The 13,820-nt window shown below is 40.2% G+C and overlaps 1 protein-coding gene across 1 annotated transcript; it reads right to left on the bottom strand.

Moving 5' to 3' along the window:
• Positions 1-642: 642 nt before the first annotated feature.
• Positions 643-13,074, bottom strand: LOC139639328 (beta-mannosidase-like; the record flags this gene model as incomplete). Its single annotated transcript, XM_071513411.1, has 14 exons — positions 643-1,795; positions 2,252-2,509; positions 3,616-3,758; positions 4,734-4,878; positions 5,517-5,681; positions 6,470-6,688; positions 7,282-7,449; positions 7,843-7,929; positions 8,587-8,704; positions 9,296-9,447; positions 10,005-10,115; positions 10,414-10,583; positions 11,995-12,118; positions 12,901-13,074. Coding segments are annotated over 14 exons (2,259 nt in total), but the record flags the coding sequence as incomplete, so codon positions are not given.
• Positions 13,075-13,820: the final 746 nt, after the last annotated feature.

The following is a 13,820-nucleotide window of genomic DNA, read 5'->3' as shown; positions in this document are numbered from 1 at the left end:
CAGGTAGAAAATCCTGGTTTTGAACTTTAGGATCCTCCAGTAAATCTGTTCGTCAAGCGGCTTTAAATACTAGTTACTGTCTCCAAAATCATGATGTCCTTGAGGTTTCTGCACGGTCCAGGTCCATGGCAGACTGAGGAAATCAGTGTCTTGATTTCCAGGCGGACTAATTTGTGTCTGCTCGGAATAATCTGGCAGACTATCTGAGGTAGATTAGGCTGCGACTCGCTGGTTCAAAGATCAGCTCGGCAGGAAAAATATGGAGGGGACCGACCACATGTAGCCGCGGTCACTTTTTCAATGCTTTCTTTGTGACTGACTTTCTCACTTGGCATGCAACGTGCTCTCTCACACACACACACACACACACGCACGCACGCACGCACACACACTCCTACTGCTTTTCAAAGTAGGGTGGTCGCAGCTTTAGGTGAAAAAAACAACGAGCTAACACAGTAAAATGCGCCGTGGCAACTCGCTGTTGCCTCTCTATGGAGTCAACTATGCAACAGCTGGAAGGGGGAAAAAATCATAAACATTAGTGCATGTGAGCGCTCGGGAGGTTTGCGCGTTCCTGTCGCCTCCTAGTGGTAGCTGCTGATCAATGCATAATGATAGAAGATTTATGGATTTGTTTGGGGTTTATTATCTGAATGGTGTGCAAAAACATCAGATATACACAAACTGACAAAAAATATACACATAAGGCAAAATATATTTAAAAAAAATTATTATCAGTGCAAAATACACAATCATCTGTCGGATCAAACACAAGTCAAATGTTCTGTCAGCAAATAATTGATCAGTGCAGAGCCACAGCACGGTCATCGATATATCAGGCCGATATCGGCCTTTTATTAAATCTCAAAAATAAATTTCCTCCCTGATCACAGTGAGAGAAAAACAGTCTGTAATACCTGCAATGAAATGTGATCTTTGCACATTTTAGTTATTCATTTGGTTTGATACTGTTTATAGTAAATTAATTCTTCATTTAAAAAGGCAGTATTGTATCGCACAGTTCCCCTTTACCACTGAACAGAGGGGGGTGGATCACTCCTGGTCTTATAAATTATGGTCTGGTCTTATGAATTTAATTGGGTCTGGGTTTCAATGGAGAGTTTCAGTGTCTCATGATGGTCTAAATGCTTCAGAGGCTTTTCCATCCAGACAAGATATTGGATATTGGCACAAAATATCTCTCGGCAGCTTCAATCCAAAAATCAGTATTGGCATCGGCCTTCAAAGATCCATATCAGTCAAACTCAAGCCACAGTATTATTGTATCATTATTATTATTATAGCATTATTTTTAATCTGTTCTTCCCACTTAGCTGGCACTTTTCCATGCTTTTCTCATTTGGCTGATGATCTCATCCAGTTTGAGGTTCAGCATCTTGCTCAAAGACACTTCAACAGGACACTTGGCAGCCGATGGACTCCTTGGCCCTGGTTGGGATTGAACCTGTGTGGGTTTCAGTTACAGGACAGGCTCTGTCACCACCGGGCCGCTCCGTCGCCTCCGCAGCTTCATTCAACTCAACACTGGTCAGGTCCGGCTGGTCTCGGGTCAGTACACGTCTCTTAAAGAGGTGATGCTGAGGGACCTGGAGAGCTCTGCGGCGCTGGTGGGACGCCACGGGGTAAAACCCACCGTCCGCTTCCCGGAAACCATCAGGAAGCCGTTGGAGCTGAACCGCCCGGCGATGCTTCCCGCGTCGAGCCAGACGAAAGGAGCGATAGAAGAAGAGTGGAGGGTGACGGTGTATCCCGTCTCGTCCTCCTGGACCTTGGCCTGCAGGGAAGGGAAGACACGCTGCATTGGTGACAAGTAAACATGTCATCCCGTGAGAATGATGCAGGCACCAATCAGTAACAAGTAAACAAACTTTACTATACATTTCTGACTAATTTATGCATAACTACTGACTTTTGATGCTCTGTAAAGCACTTTGTAAACTCTTTGAAAAGCTGCTATACAAAAAAAGCTCAAACAAAGCAGAGGAGTCATGTTTTAATCTTACAACTGTATGATTTCTTTAATGTTTTGCTCCTCTTTGGAAAAATTTATTTACTGAAAAATTAAAATAAATTTGACATGATTGGATTTGTGTGCTCTAGCTGCCATGTAAATGAAACTGTGAGATGAAAGTGAGATGTTTTCAAGCACCCAGGGATTTTGTGCATCTCTCTTGCATCATCTGACATTTTTCCCTCATCTTTGTGTTGTATTATTTATTTATTGTCTTACTGTAATGTTGGGTGTCTGTATCCCCTGAGCCTCTCTGGGCGAGCAGGGGAAGTGGTGGTTCCCGGGCCCCCGCTGCCCGCGGCCGTCCTCCAGGTGGAAGGTGAGCAGGCAGGTGAGGCGGGTGCAGCGGCCGCATCCCGCCAGCAGGGCGGCGACCGGCTGTTTGAAAACGGCCGCAGCGCTCCCCGCCGGCACCGGGACCGGCTCCGACTGCAGCGTACACACGGGATCCACCTCACTCCACATGTATACAGACACCTGATGGACAAGACAATACACATGTTTCTGAATGTAGTCAGGAGAGTACTGGTTTGGCAATATTGGACTTTCAATAAAAATCTGATACCAGCCAGTCAATGTTGGTGAGGATATGATTTTAGTCAACCGCTTCAGGGTTGGCAATCATTTAACTATTATATCATACACCTATTTGAAAATTTATGACAAAAAAATGACAAAAAATGAATTTTGTTGTAGTTTAATATCAAAATCTCATTACTTTTACTTACTGGAAAATGGAAAATCTGTAGTGGTAGTCCAACCATCAGTCCCGCCCTTCCTCACATCAAATAAAACTGCCTCTCTCTCCTTAACTGATATCCCATTGGTTTACGCTTTTGATTGATCCCTCATTCCCACCCTACCATCCTGTTTCAACAGGCAATACATCACATTAAGGAAGCAAGATGCTCTCAAAATGCGGTTTCATTGTCACTTTAAGGAGCTAACCAACCTAAAAATATCGTTAGCATGAGTTTTAATGTCCCATGGTCTAAATGCTGTTTCAGAGGCTTTCCACCCTGCAAAGAATACAATTCTGGAGGGCAACATGAATCCTTTTGGCATGAAAATGGTGAAATTTAAATATACAGCACAAAATATCATCTATCTGCAGCTTAAATCCGAAACTATCCAGGAATGGCCTTCAAAAACCCATATTGGTCAAGCTCTAGTATTAAATGTACTGTGATAAATTATGTCTTTATGTTATTATAATAACTTTGACCATTATCTGCGTTGCTACAAAATCAAGAGTTCTTATGTACTTCACAGTCTGGAGAGTAAAAAAGTATAAAAGTAATGGATGAAACAGTTAATCAGAATGCCAATGACTAAAAAACAGCAACAGTAAGAGCATGTTAGTTTGTTATGATTGCTGTTACACATATTTTTTAGCTACATAATTCATTTTAATTTGTCTGTTTTCCTCTTATGCAGTCCTGTTTTTGATTCATGCCTGGCAGTGTCATAGTTTATCTTACTGGCTTCTATCTTCTTGTTATATTGTTTGCAGAAGCATTATACATGCAAAGTATTATTCAAACACAGCATTATACAAATAATGTTCAGCACTGATGTCGTACCACGGCCCTGAGCTTCAGGTCTTCGCTCAGGTCGGAGACGGCGTAGATGAGCAGGGAGCCGGCGTCCTCGAAGCCAACGGGCAGAACGGGAGCGAAGAAGTCCTGAGCGAAGTAATGCAGCATCTTCCACTTCCCACCAAACTCTGCACACAGAGGAAAGTAAAGAAAAGCTGGATATTATTATTATTATTATTATTATTATTTTGAAACCCTCAAACTGCAGTGCACATTACTCTGAGCTGTATCCCTGAGTCATGATAATCACAGAGCCATTACACAGTCAAATAATAATAATACTAGGGCTGCAACTAACAATTATTTTCATTATCGATTAATCTATCCATTATTTTTTCGATAAATCTAAAAATGAAGACTCTCATCTCAATGAACAGGTTTAAGGCCTTTGTGAGAGAAATGGTATCCAAGTCTTTTTATAGGTTGTTTCCTCACTGCTCCTTGTCTCTGTGACTCTCTCTGCTGGGTCAGATGTGTTTTATTGTTTTTTATAATATATCTAATTGTTTTGTTTTGTTTTGTTTTGTCTTATTCTCTTTTATAATGTTTAATTGCTTCTGTTACTATTCCTTATTTGCTGCTGTCTTGGCCAGGTCTTCCTCGCAAAAGAGATTGTGAATCTCAAGTGGACTTCCTGCTTAAATAAAGATTATTATTATTAAAGTGATTTATTAATCTTGCTTACTTAGTCTGACCAGCAGCCAAAAAAACCCAAAGTATTCATTTTTATAAAATATCAAACAGAGAAAATCAGCAAATCTTAGCATTTGTGAAGCTGTAACCAGAAACTGTTTGGTATTTTTACTTGATAAATGACTTAAACGATTAATCAATTGTCAAAATTATATATCGATTAATTTTCTGTCGATCGACTAATTGATTAATCGACTAATTGTTTCAGCACTACATAATAATGATGATAATAAAAATGTTTTATCCATAACATGCTTTTCTCAAACCCAAATCACTACAAGGTTTTGAAAGCAAGAGTCCAAAAATACAAACAAGGTAAACAGAATATGAACAAGCTTTTATATTAAGAGTTATTGGAGTTCACTTATCAATGATGATGGCATCTTTCTACTGAGGAGCGATTCACTCACCGATAGACGACCAGGACGGCGCCTGCCAAATATCATTGAGCTGCCAGTAGAGAGCGCCCATGGTGTGACCTTTGCCCTCGATGATCTCACTCCGACTTCGGCGGTAAAACTCGGTCTGAGTCTTCACACACTGCGCCTGCATCACCTGGGCATCCAGTCCGCTCATTAATAATAATGATATATTTATAAGCAGCTTTTAAAAGATTCATTTGAATCTGGCATTTATGTATGGAGTCAGAACAGTGACTTTAGTATTTGGCATTGAAAACAAAAAAGTTGGCATTGTATTTGGAATTGAAAACAAAATTGAAAAAAGCAGGACATTGGCATTGAAAACAAAAAAAATGTTTATTGGAATTGAAAAAAAATGTATTGAAAAATAAAACACTGGCATCGAAAAATAAAAGATTGGCATAAAAAAAGTGAATGTAACACAATCTCATTTTTTGACCATGACCATTTTTTAACGTTCAAAGGTTTTTTTTTATATTCAGTTCATTTTTCATGCCAAGTTTAAATTTTTTGATGCCAATGTTTTATTTTCAATAATTTTTTTTCAGTGCCAATGTTTTTTTTTTCAGTTCAAGTTTTGTTTTCAATGCTAACGTCCTGTTTTTCAATGCCAAATTTGTTTTTTCAGTGCCAAATACTAAAGTCACTGTTCTAACTCCATATCTCTGTTTTATTAGATAGTATACACAGTGAGGAGAGACAGGAAAGCCGCACCAAAACACACAGACAGTGCGCATCAGACATTAATTAAGGGAAGTGTGTGTGTTCCACCTGTGTGAGGTAGAGGGTGTCTGTGAATCTTTTCAGGGGATCGGAGGAGTTTGGCAGGTGGAAGTGTATCGCAGCCTGTTGCAGCATCTGCTGGTTCCCGTTCTCATGGTGTTGGCGATGGGAAGAGAAGTCACTGCTGTAGCTCCAGTCTTCTCTTATGGAAACCTGCAGCATCACAAGACCAACAGGGGAAACAAATCTTTATACCAAACAAACAAACTACAATGTTCCTACACAATTACAATTTCACAATTCCATACTTTTCCAGGCCTTCATTTCTTGATTTGATTTTCAGATTTTGGTGCTCAGTGTGATCTACGCAGATACTCGACACCATAATACTAATATATAACATAATACTAACACCTATCATATCACTCTACAGATGATTATTGTTCACACTGACAAATATCACAATGTGTGAGAAGAAAATGAAATGTGTAGTCGGATGCATGTCAGGACAGCAAAACAGTATTCTTTCATACTTTTCCAAACTCTTTCATGCAATTTCCAAACTTATCAAGACCTGGAAATTGCCAAATCCTTATTCCATACATTTCCAGATCTATGTATGTAGGAACCCAGATGCTAGGGATTTCTTCTGAGTTTTGTAGGTGTGATGGACACAACAAAATTGACTATATTTAGTTGCAGTTTATCCATGTCACTCAATTTTAGAAGAATGGTTTTAAATACCATATCAGGTTTTTCTCCAAGCATTCCAATCTACGATATTTGACCATGATGGCAACTTTGGTTCTTGAAAAAAAACCTTGAAAGTGTTTGTCCACCCTTACACAGACACAATAGAGACAAAGTCATTAAGTGTTTGAATTTCTTAAATACATTTCCAAGAGGAGAGTGAGTACAAATCTAAAATGATCAAGAATAACAAAATACAGACAGGGCTGATTGGTTACTCCAAGAGAGAAGGAACACCTGGATGAGATTACCGGCTGCAGAGTGGAGAAGGAAGGCCAGGACTGGAAGCCGTACTCGGAGGCGAAGCGGGTTCGAGGAAACGTCCTCCAGTCCCAGCAGTCCAGGGTATAGCTGTAGAAATGCGTGTCTCCATAGTAAGGACTGTAGGGGTTCGCTGCCACCCATCCCTCCTGCTCCGACTCAGCTCCGTTGGTCGGACTGGACACCAGGAACGGCCGACTCTGGTCCTCCTGAGGGAAAATATTATTGTATTATCATCAAATCTGAGCCTTTTGTTCCTATTGTCCTTTTATAGATGCAGGGTTAGGGAGGAACAGTTTGCATATAATGGGATTATACAAGGAAGAGTACATTTTAAACCTGCAATAAGCGATATCAGACCTTATAACCGATCCTGAAACTAGTATGTGCTATGTGGAGATTTCACTGAGACATAATGATATAAACCAATATCCACACAGCAGCCAGCTGTGTTGCTGTTTTCACCTCTTTTCTAAAGCTTGTTCTCAAATTCGAAGCTCCTCCCGCTCCATTCAGTAGATTAAATGTTTTTAAAAACTAGCTTGTCTCCTCCCTCGCTGTTTAAAAGCGGCGCTCACCCCCTCCCATCCCTGAAACTTTTCTCAAAATGGCCGGAATCAATGAAGCGAGTAAATAAACTTGTTAAACTAGTAAACTTGCTACCGACCTCTTCACTTGTCATTGTGGGACACATCAACGTCCACCAGAGAAAGTTCTGGCAAAGCGAGACTCGTAACCACTGAGACTTCTCCATAGGTACGGTACAACCCTGCTTGGATGCGACATATGATTCATCACTCACCTCTTGGACGATCGCCCTTATGTTGTTCACATACAGCGTCACATAGTCCTTCAGGTATGTGGGCTTCTGGGCAACAGGGATGCTGAACCAGTCTGTGGCCAAAGCAGCCTCATTCTCATTGTTCCCACTCCAAACCACGATGGAGGGGTGAGACTTCAGCCGCCTCACCTGGTGGAAAAACATGAAACAAAACTCATTTACACTGTCACACTGTCTGTATCATCACATTCACTGTTGTCGTACAGCAAAGTTGCTTAAAATGCCACTTGTCTCTTTAAGTGCTTGTTACAAAGCTATTGTTACCATTTTGGAGCCTGTGAAGACACAGATATCTAAAAGTCGACTTGTCAGGACAGGCTGAAAAAGTATAAAATAGATGTTTTGATTTGGTTAACTGACAATCTAAAAATGTGATTTGGATAAAAATCTGAGAGTGTAATACCCCGCTTGCATGCTTTCTCCCAGTTTTTCCCCTATTTAGCCCTGTCTTTCCATGTGTATCTACACTGTATTAGAAAATGACACCTTCAAAAGCCTTCAGAATAAAAGCATGCAGCTCACCTGCTGGATAACCTCCTCTCTCACTGTCTGTATGAAGTCATCCTCCGTGGGATACATGGCACAGGCAAACATAAAGTCCTGCCAAATCTAAGGACAGATATTTAAACATGTTAGCATCTATCTGTTCTGAAATATGCCACAGAAATATAACAATATGGAACAGAAATGGTGCAGCATTTCCTCTGTGATTTTATGTAGCGATGGCGCTTGGGGATAGTTTTAGCTTTGGCTCCATATTGTCCCTTTTGTGGATAAAGTTATATTTTATCATAATTAATAATTATCACTGTCAACTGAATTACCTTTGTATAATTACTGTAAACAGACGAGACGGCTGGTAGCCTCTATCTCACACCAGTGGTATTATTAATGCTTATGTTTCTCAAAATTAAAACCACATTTCATTGTATCTCACCTACAATTCTAGTCACATTGACTTTATTTATTTATTTATGTACATGTAATTGTTTGTGAAATCTATTCTGTTTTATTACTAAATGGTACAATAGGGATGGGGCTCTGTTGGAGCAGAAACATGGGGGGGGGGTATATTGTGTATATTGTTTATCCAACTGTATCTGTGATTTATTGCATTTTGTATGACTTTAAATACCAATAAAAAGACCTTGAGCAAAAAAAAAAAAAAATTAAGACCACATTTCCCATAAACCCTGTTGCCCTGCCCCCCCCCAAACTGTAGTAGTAAGTCTATATTCGTATCACTGAGAGCCAGTCAGTAGTTACCATGATTCCCATCTCATCACAGATGCTGTAGAAGAGCTCCTGCTCGTACACGCCTCCTCCCCACACTCTGAGGGCGTTCATATTCGCATCCACAGCAGACTGCAACAAGTTCCTCAACCTGCAGGACACACAAGAGCCAGTCAGCCTCAGCAGTATACATTCATAATGGGGATGCATGATATATCAGCAGACTATCGGCTTTAAAAAGCGATATCAGTACCCATATTATTTTTACTACCAATATTTAGCCGATTGTGGCATTTTTGTGACCTTTTTTTCTCAGAGTGATGAGAGAAACTCTGAATACAGCTGTCAAATTAGCAACATAATAAAACTAACATGGTCTTTTGCTTAAAAACCACTTAATTATCTTAAGATAGGCATGTCTGAAAATCTTAACCTGTTTTGCACCTGCATTTGTACCAAGATCCTTACAAAAATGCATACTGGTATCGGGCCAATATAGGTGGGAAAACATTGGATATCGTTATTACCCTAAAAAAAAACAACTATATCGGTGCATCCCTAATTCATAACTGAAACAAATGTGACTCAGAAGGGACTCAAAGAGGTGAAACAAGAGCAGGGTTCATGATCCAGTTGGATGCTGTGATGCTGAAAAATGCTATACAAAGAGGAAAAACTGTTTCTGGAAATACTGTATTAGTTAGTTGACTGACGCGGGAAAAAACTCATATGTTTTTCTCACACAGCAGGAGCGACTCGGTCCTGGAAGGAGTGGGCTGGGATCCAGTTGGAGCCTTTGAGGAAAACTGGTTTGCCGTTGATGCGGAAATAGAAGCTCAGACCTGGAGACCCAACGATCGGCTCCTGGACGAGTTCCACCGTGCGAAAATACACCTGTAGAACAGATGTTCATAAACACTTCAACTGCACTGAGAGTGAAGCACTTAAAGCTGAACTAGGCAACTTCATACGTTGGAATTTAAACTTCAATGCTACAGAATTTCATTTGGGCAAACAGGGCGAATATACAGGGTCTCTATTAGAGGGGATGAGACGCTCTCAGTTCTCAATTGCATTTTCTGTTGTATTTTTACATTAAATTCTTGCCTAGTGCAGCTTTAATGTGAAATATTTCTGAGATACTGTATATACCAAAATTTTGTAACGACTGCCTGTTAGTTTTAAGTATATTCTGATATCCTTTTTGATGTGAAATTTAGCAGCTTGGGATGAAAGAGAAATTTCAGAAAAGTCATCGAAGTATCATCGCATGTAACCTCTTCCCATCTCATGTTTTGATACTGAAGAGGTGGGGAGGTGTGGAGCGATTTAGGAATTTAAGCTCACTCTACTGTTGCACTTGCTGTTCATCACCCTGGATCAGTGTGTCAGCTAAATGCCTAGAGGGAATATGAATGGAATGAAAGTGTAGTTGGCAAGCGAGCTCCTACCTTGGAGTCTGCACTCAGGGTCAAAGGTCCATCCAGAAAGCCTCTGACAGTGAGCTGGTAGCAGGGCTGGTCACCGTGTCCACTGGGCCACCACAACTTCACCTGGCTGCTCTGGGGAAATAAAAAAAAAAAAATACTCAAAATATTTACTCAAAGCAGCACTGAAAACTGATTTTTAACTAGACAACAAAATTCAGAGATATTAAAGAGATCAACGCTGTCAAAACCCACTTATTTACCAGGGAGAGTCCCTTATTTTTAGATTTAATAACGTCTTAGTAAGGCTACTGGTTGCACAGATCTGATGCAGAAATATATAATTCATTAAGAAAAATCATTTTGTGCTGGTGGACATTCCTTTCCAACTTCAAAATGAAAAACCTCTCATTTTCACTCTCTTCATCAGTACCGTGTTGATGTGCAGGGTGAAGGTGTTCTTGGTCTTTCCTGGGAGAAAGCGGGCCTGCAGCGTCTGTTCGGACAGCAGCTCCGGCACGGAGAGCGTGACTCGCCCGTTTGTTTCCTGAACGGCATCGACGAGCAGTTCGACCTGGACGCTCCACTGAGAGAGGGAGGAGTCTGGACACACACATGATATAGATTTAGACCATCATGGGGCACTGAAACTCTCCATTGAAAGCCATACTAATGTTTTTTTAGGTGGGTTAGCAGCTCCTTAAGGCAGGGTGAGTGGTCAATACTAAAATGTTTACTAAAAAACCAATATCGGCCCCATATATCAGGTTTGGCAAAGCAATTGTTGGGGGGGGGGGGGGGGGGCAGGGAAAGGCCCAGGAACAGGTCCAGGAAAAGGCCCAGGACCAGGTCCAGGCCCAGGTCCATGCCCATGAACAGGCCCAGGAAAGGGCCCAGGAAAAGGCCAAGGAAAAGGTCCAAGTCCAGGCTCAGGTCCATTCCCATGAACAGGCCCAGGACCAGGAACAGGCCCAGGAAAAGGCCCAGGAAAAGATATAAGAATAAAAGATATCAATAATGATATCGAAAAGTTCCACTACAGTCAATAGTGTATGCGTAACTAGATTCACTATCAATTGTTTGCGTGGTTTTTCTATTTAAATGCTGTTAAAAACAGGGCCTTGTCTTCTCTCCTAAACAATCAAACTCAGAAATGGAAGTGGAGCTTCCATGTTACGCTACATTTATGTCATCCTGGAGTCACATGTGACCTGGGAATTTGAAGGTTCCAGTTGACATTTTAGTCCAAAATAATTTACTCATATAATGCAGCTCTAAAAGAGGTTTTAATATATTGCTGATGTTTGTTATAGATGGGTATATTAACTTTGCAATAGGGGGGGGTGACATTCGATGTGACTCTAACACATAACCCTAACAGCCCATAATTACAACCAATAGAAAATAATGAGAAAAAACAGGGCGAAAGCTTAAATTCTTAAATTGTCAACATTATAAGCAACCAAATACTAAGGTTAAGGAAAGAGGTGTTTATTAAAGAGCAGACCTGTGTCATATAGTATTTTCAAATATTTCCCATGTTGGTTTTAAGCTGTGATGGGTGCCAGATGGGTGGGGTTTAACATGTCAGGACAGTTCAGACAGTGTCAGCCATCAGCTGAGCTGTTCATCACAGATGCCAAATTGACTTTCGAATACTTTCCTACAGTAGTCACAACTTTCTGCCAGTCATCCTGAGGAAGCCCCGCCCCTCTGGCACCTCAGCAGGCTTCAGCAAACAATGACAAGTAAGAACCAAAGGTGATTTTTAAAAGTAGCCCTATTTGTTTGGCTATTGCATCTTGTGTAATTGCCTTTATCAGGGTGCGCCGAGCAACAGCCAAATAAATAAAGACTTCTTGATAGTTTCAGAGTACACACTTCAAGCCAAAGCAGCATTCCTTTACTTTTTCTATTTTTAAACTATGGAAAGTTTTTGAAAATACTATTTGACCCAGCTCCGGTAGAGAGAGAAATATAATAAGAGTGATTGTAATAACTAAGTGAGACGTACTGTAGAGAGGAACAGAGGAAACCTGGAAGAGCTGCAGCACATCAAACGCCTCCAGCCGAACTCCCTTCCACAGCCCCATGGTGGGGAAAGAAGGCCCCCAGTCCCAGCTGAACGAGCTTTGTTCCTACACCAAAACAGAGTTATTAATTAATATTTATATATAGAGTGAAGTGTATGGTCTGCTGTCTATCATGTGTCTTTAACCGTCTTCTTTGCTCTATTGTCTGTGTGTTTCAGCATGCACTGTGTAACTGTCAATATGTCTTTAACATCAGGATACCTTACATATTTATTATATCCAGTTTTTTAATCTGGATTAGAATTATACAATTTTTCAAATCTGCTTGATTGCAATCTAGGATTTGACTGATCTTGCTGATTTGGAGCCAGTTCCAAAAACATTATCAGATAGGATTAATCTGATCCAGATGCCACAAGAGCAAACTAGATGAAAAAGTGTAATAGACAGTTTGTACAGATTGTGTGTTGGTTTTGTTCATTTATCTGCAGAAGTATACAATGCATAAGAACTGAAAAGACAAAATTCAAAGCCTCATTGAATAGCAAAAATTGTTCAATATTTAACTATATAACTTAACTGAAATAACTAACCCATTTCTGCAAAGTCTGTTTTCATTCATTAACTCTTAGGACCCTTTTAAAAATAAAGGTTCACAAGAGCGTCTCTTTTGTCCGCCCGGATTGGATCCAAATCCCAATCTGAATTATCCGAATCTCAGTTATCAGTTTTGAAAAACCCAATTTTCAGATTTAATGCAATCCGATTGCTGAAATCCTATCAGAAAGGTTTTGGAAAAACTGAACCCTGGTGAATAAAACTGATCTGATTCTGACTCAGACAGTTCAGGTGTCCAGAGGCAACCCTCTAAAAACCAAACCACTCACTTTCCTGATGAAGTTGACATGACACTCGCCCTTCTGAACCTCTGGGGGGCATTCGGGGGGGACTCTGTAGGCAGAGTGGGCTTTCCTCCGGTCAGAGGCGTAAAGCACAGGAGACAGGAAGCTAACTCTCAGCACATTCTCCCCTTCCTTCAGCAAGTCTGTGACGGGGAAGTCCTGCACACCAGGAAGAGCAGCCATTTTAAAGAAACATACACAAATGACACTCTAATGTAGGGCTGGGCGATCAATATCACAATATATCAATATATATCGCGATATGGCTCTCGTAGGCAAAATCACGCTAAATAATGAAATGAATGTTCCTCCCATTGAACTGATTGGTAAAGTTAGGTGCGATGTCAAACAAAATTTTCAAATAATATTCCTTAAAACGTTTCATATCTAATTTTGTCAGAGTTTTTAAATAATATTAGCTTGTTATCATCAGTTTAGACAGCAGAATTGTGCGTCACGATATCCTAGGGCTGGGCGATATGGTTGAAATCAATATCATGATAATCATAAGGATTTTTCTCAATATCAATATATATCGCAATATGGTTCATGTATCCAAAATCATGTTAAATAATCAAATTAATATTCATCTCATTGAACCGAATGGTAATATCAGGTGTGGTGTCAAACCGAAATTTTCAAATAATATTCCTACCATACCTCATTTTATCAGAGTCTTTAAGTAAAATTTGCTTGTCATCATCAATTTAGACAGCAGAAATGTGTGTCACGATATTAAAATATCTTCATATCATCACGATATGATTCCACTGAAAGACGATAAATGATAATATTGAATTATCGCCCAGCCCTACGATATCCTAAAATCGGTGTACGAATCCACTGAAAGACGATAAACAATAATATTGAGTAATCGCCCAGCCTTACTCTAATGTTGTTGTGAA

Source organism: Centroberyx affinis, unplaced genomic scaffold (assembly GCF_046629955.1).
Source record: "Centroberyx affinis isolate AG114_WGS23_722 - 3 ecotype Tasmania unplaced genomic scaffold, CSIRO-AGI_Caff_v1 ptg007140l_1, whole genome shotgun sequence".
NCBI classification, from domain to species: Eukaryota; Metazoa; Chordata; class Actinopteri; order Beryciformes; family Berycidae; genus Centroberyx; species Centroberyx affinis.
The sequence above is the reverse complement of the archived record's forward strand: the minus strand, read 5'-3'. Positions and strand labels throughout refer to the sequence as shown.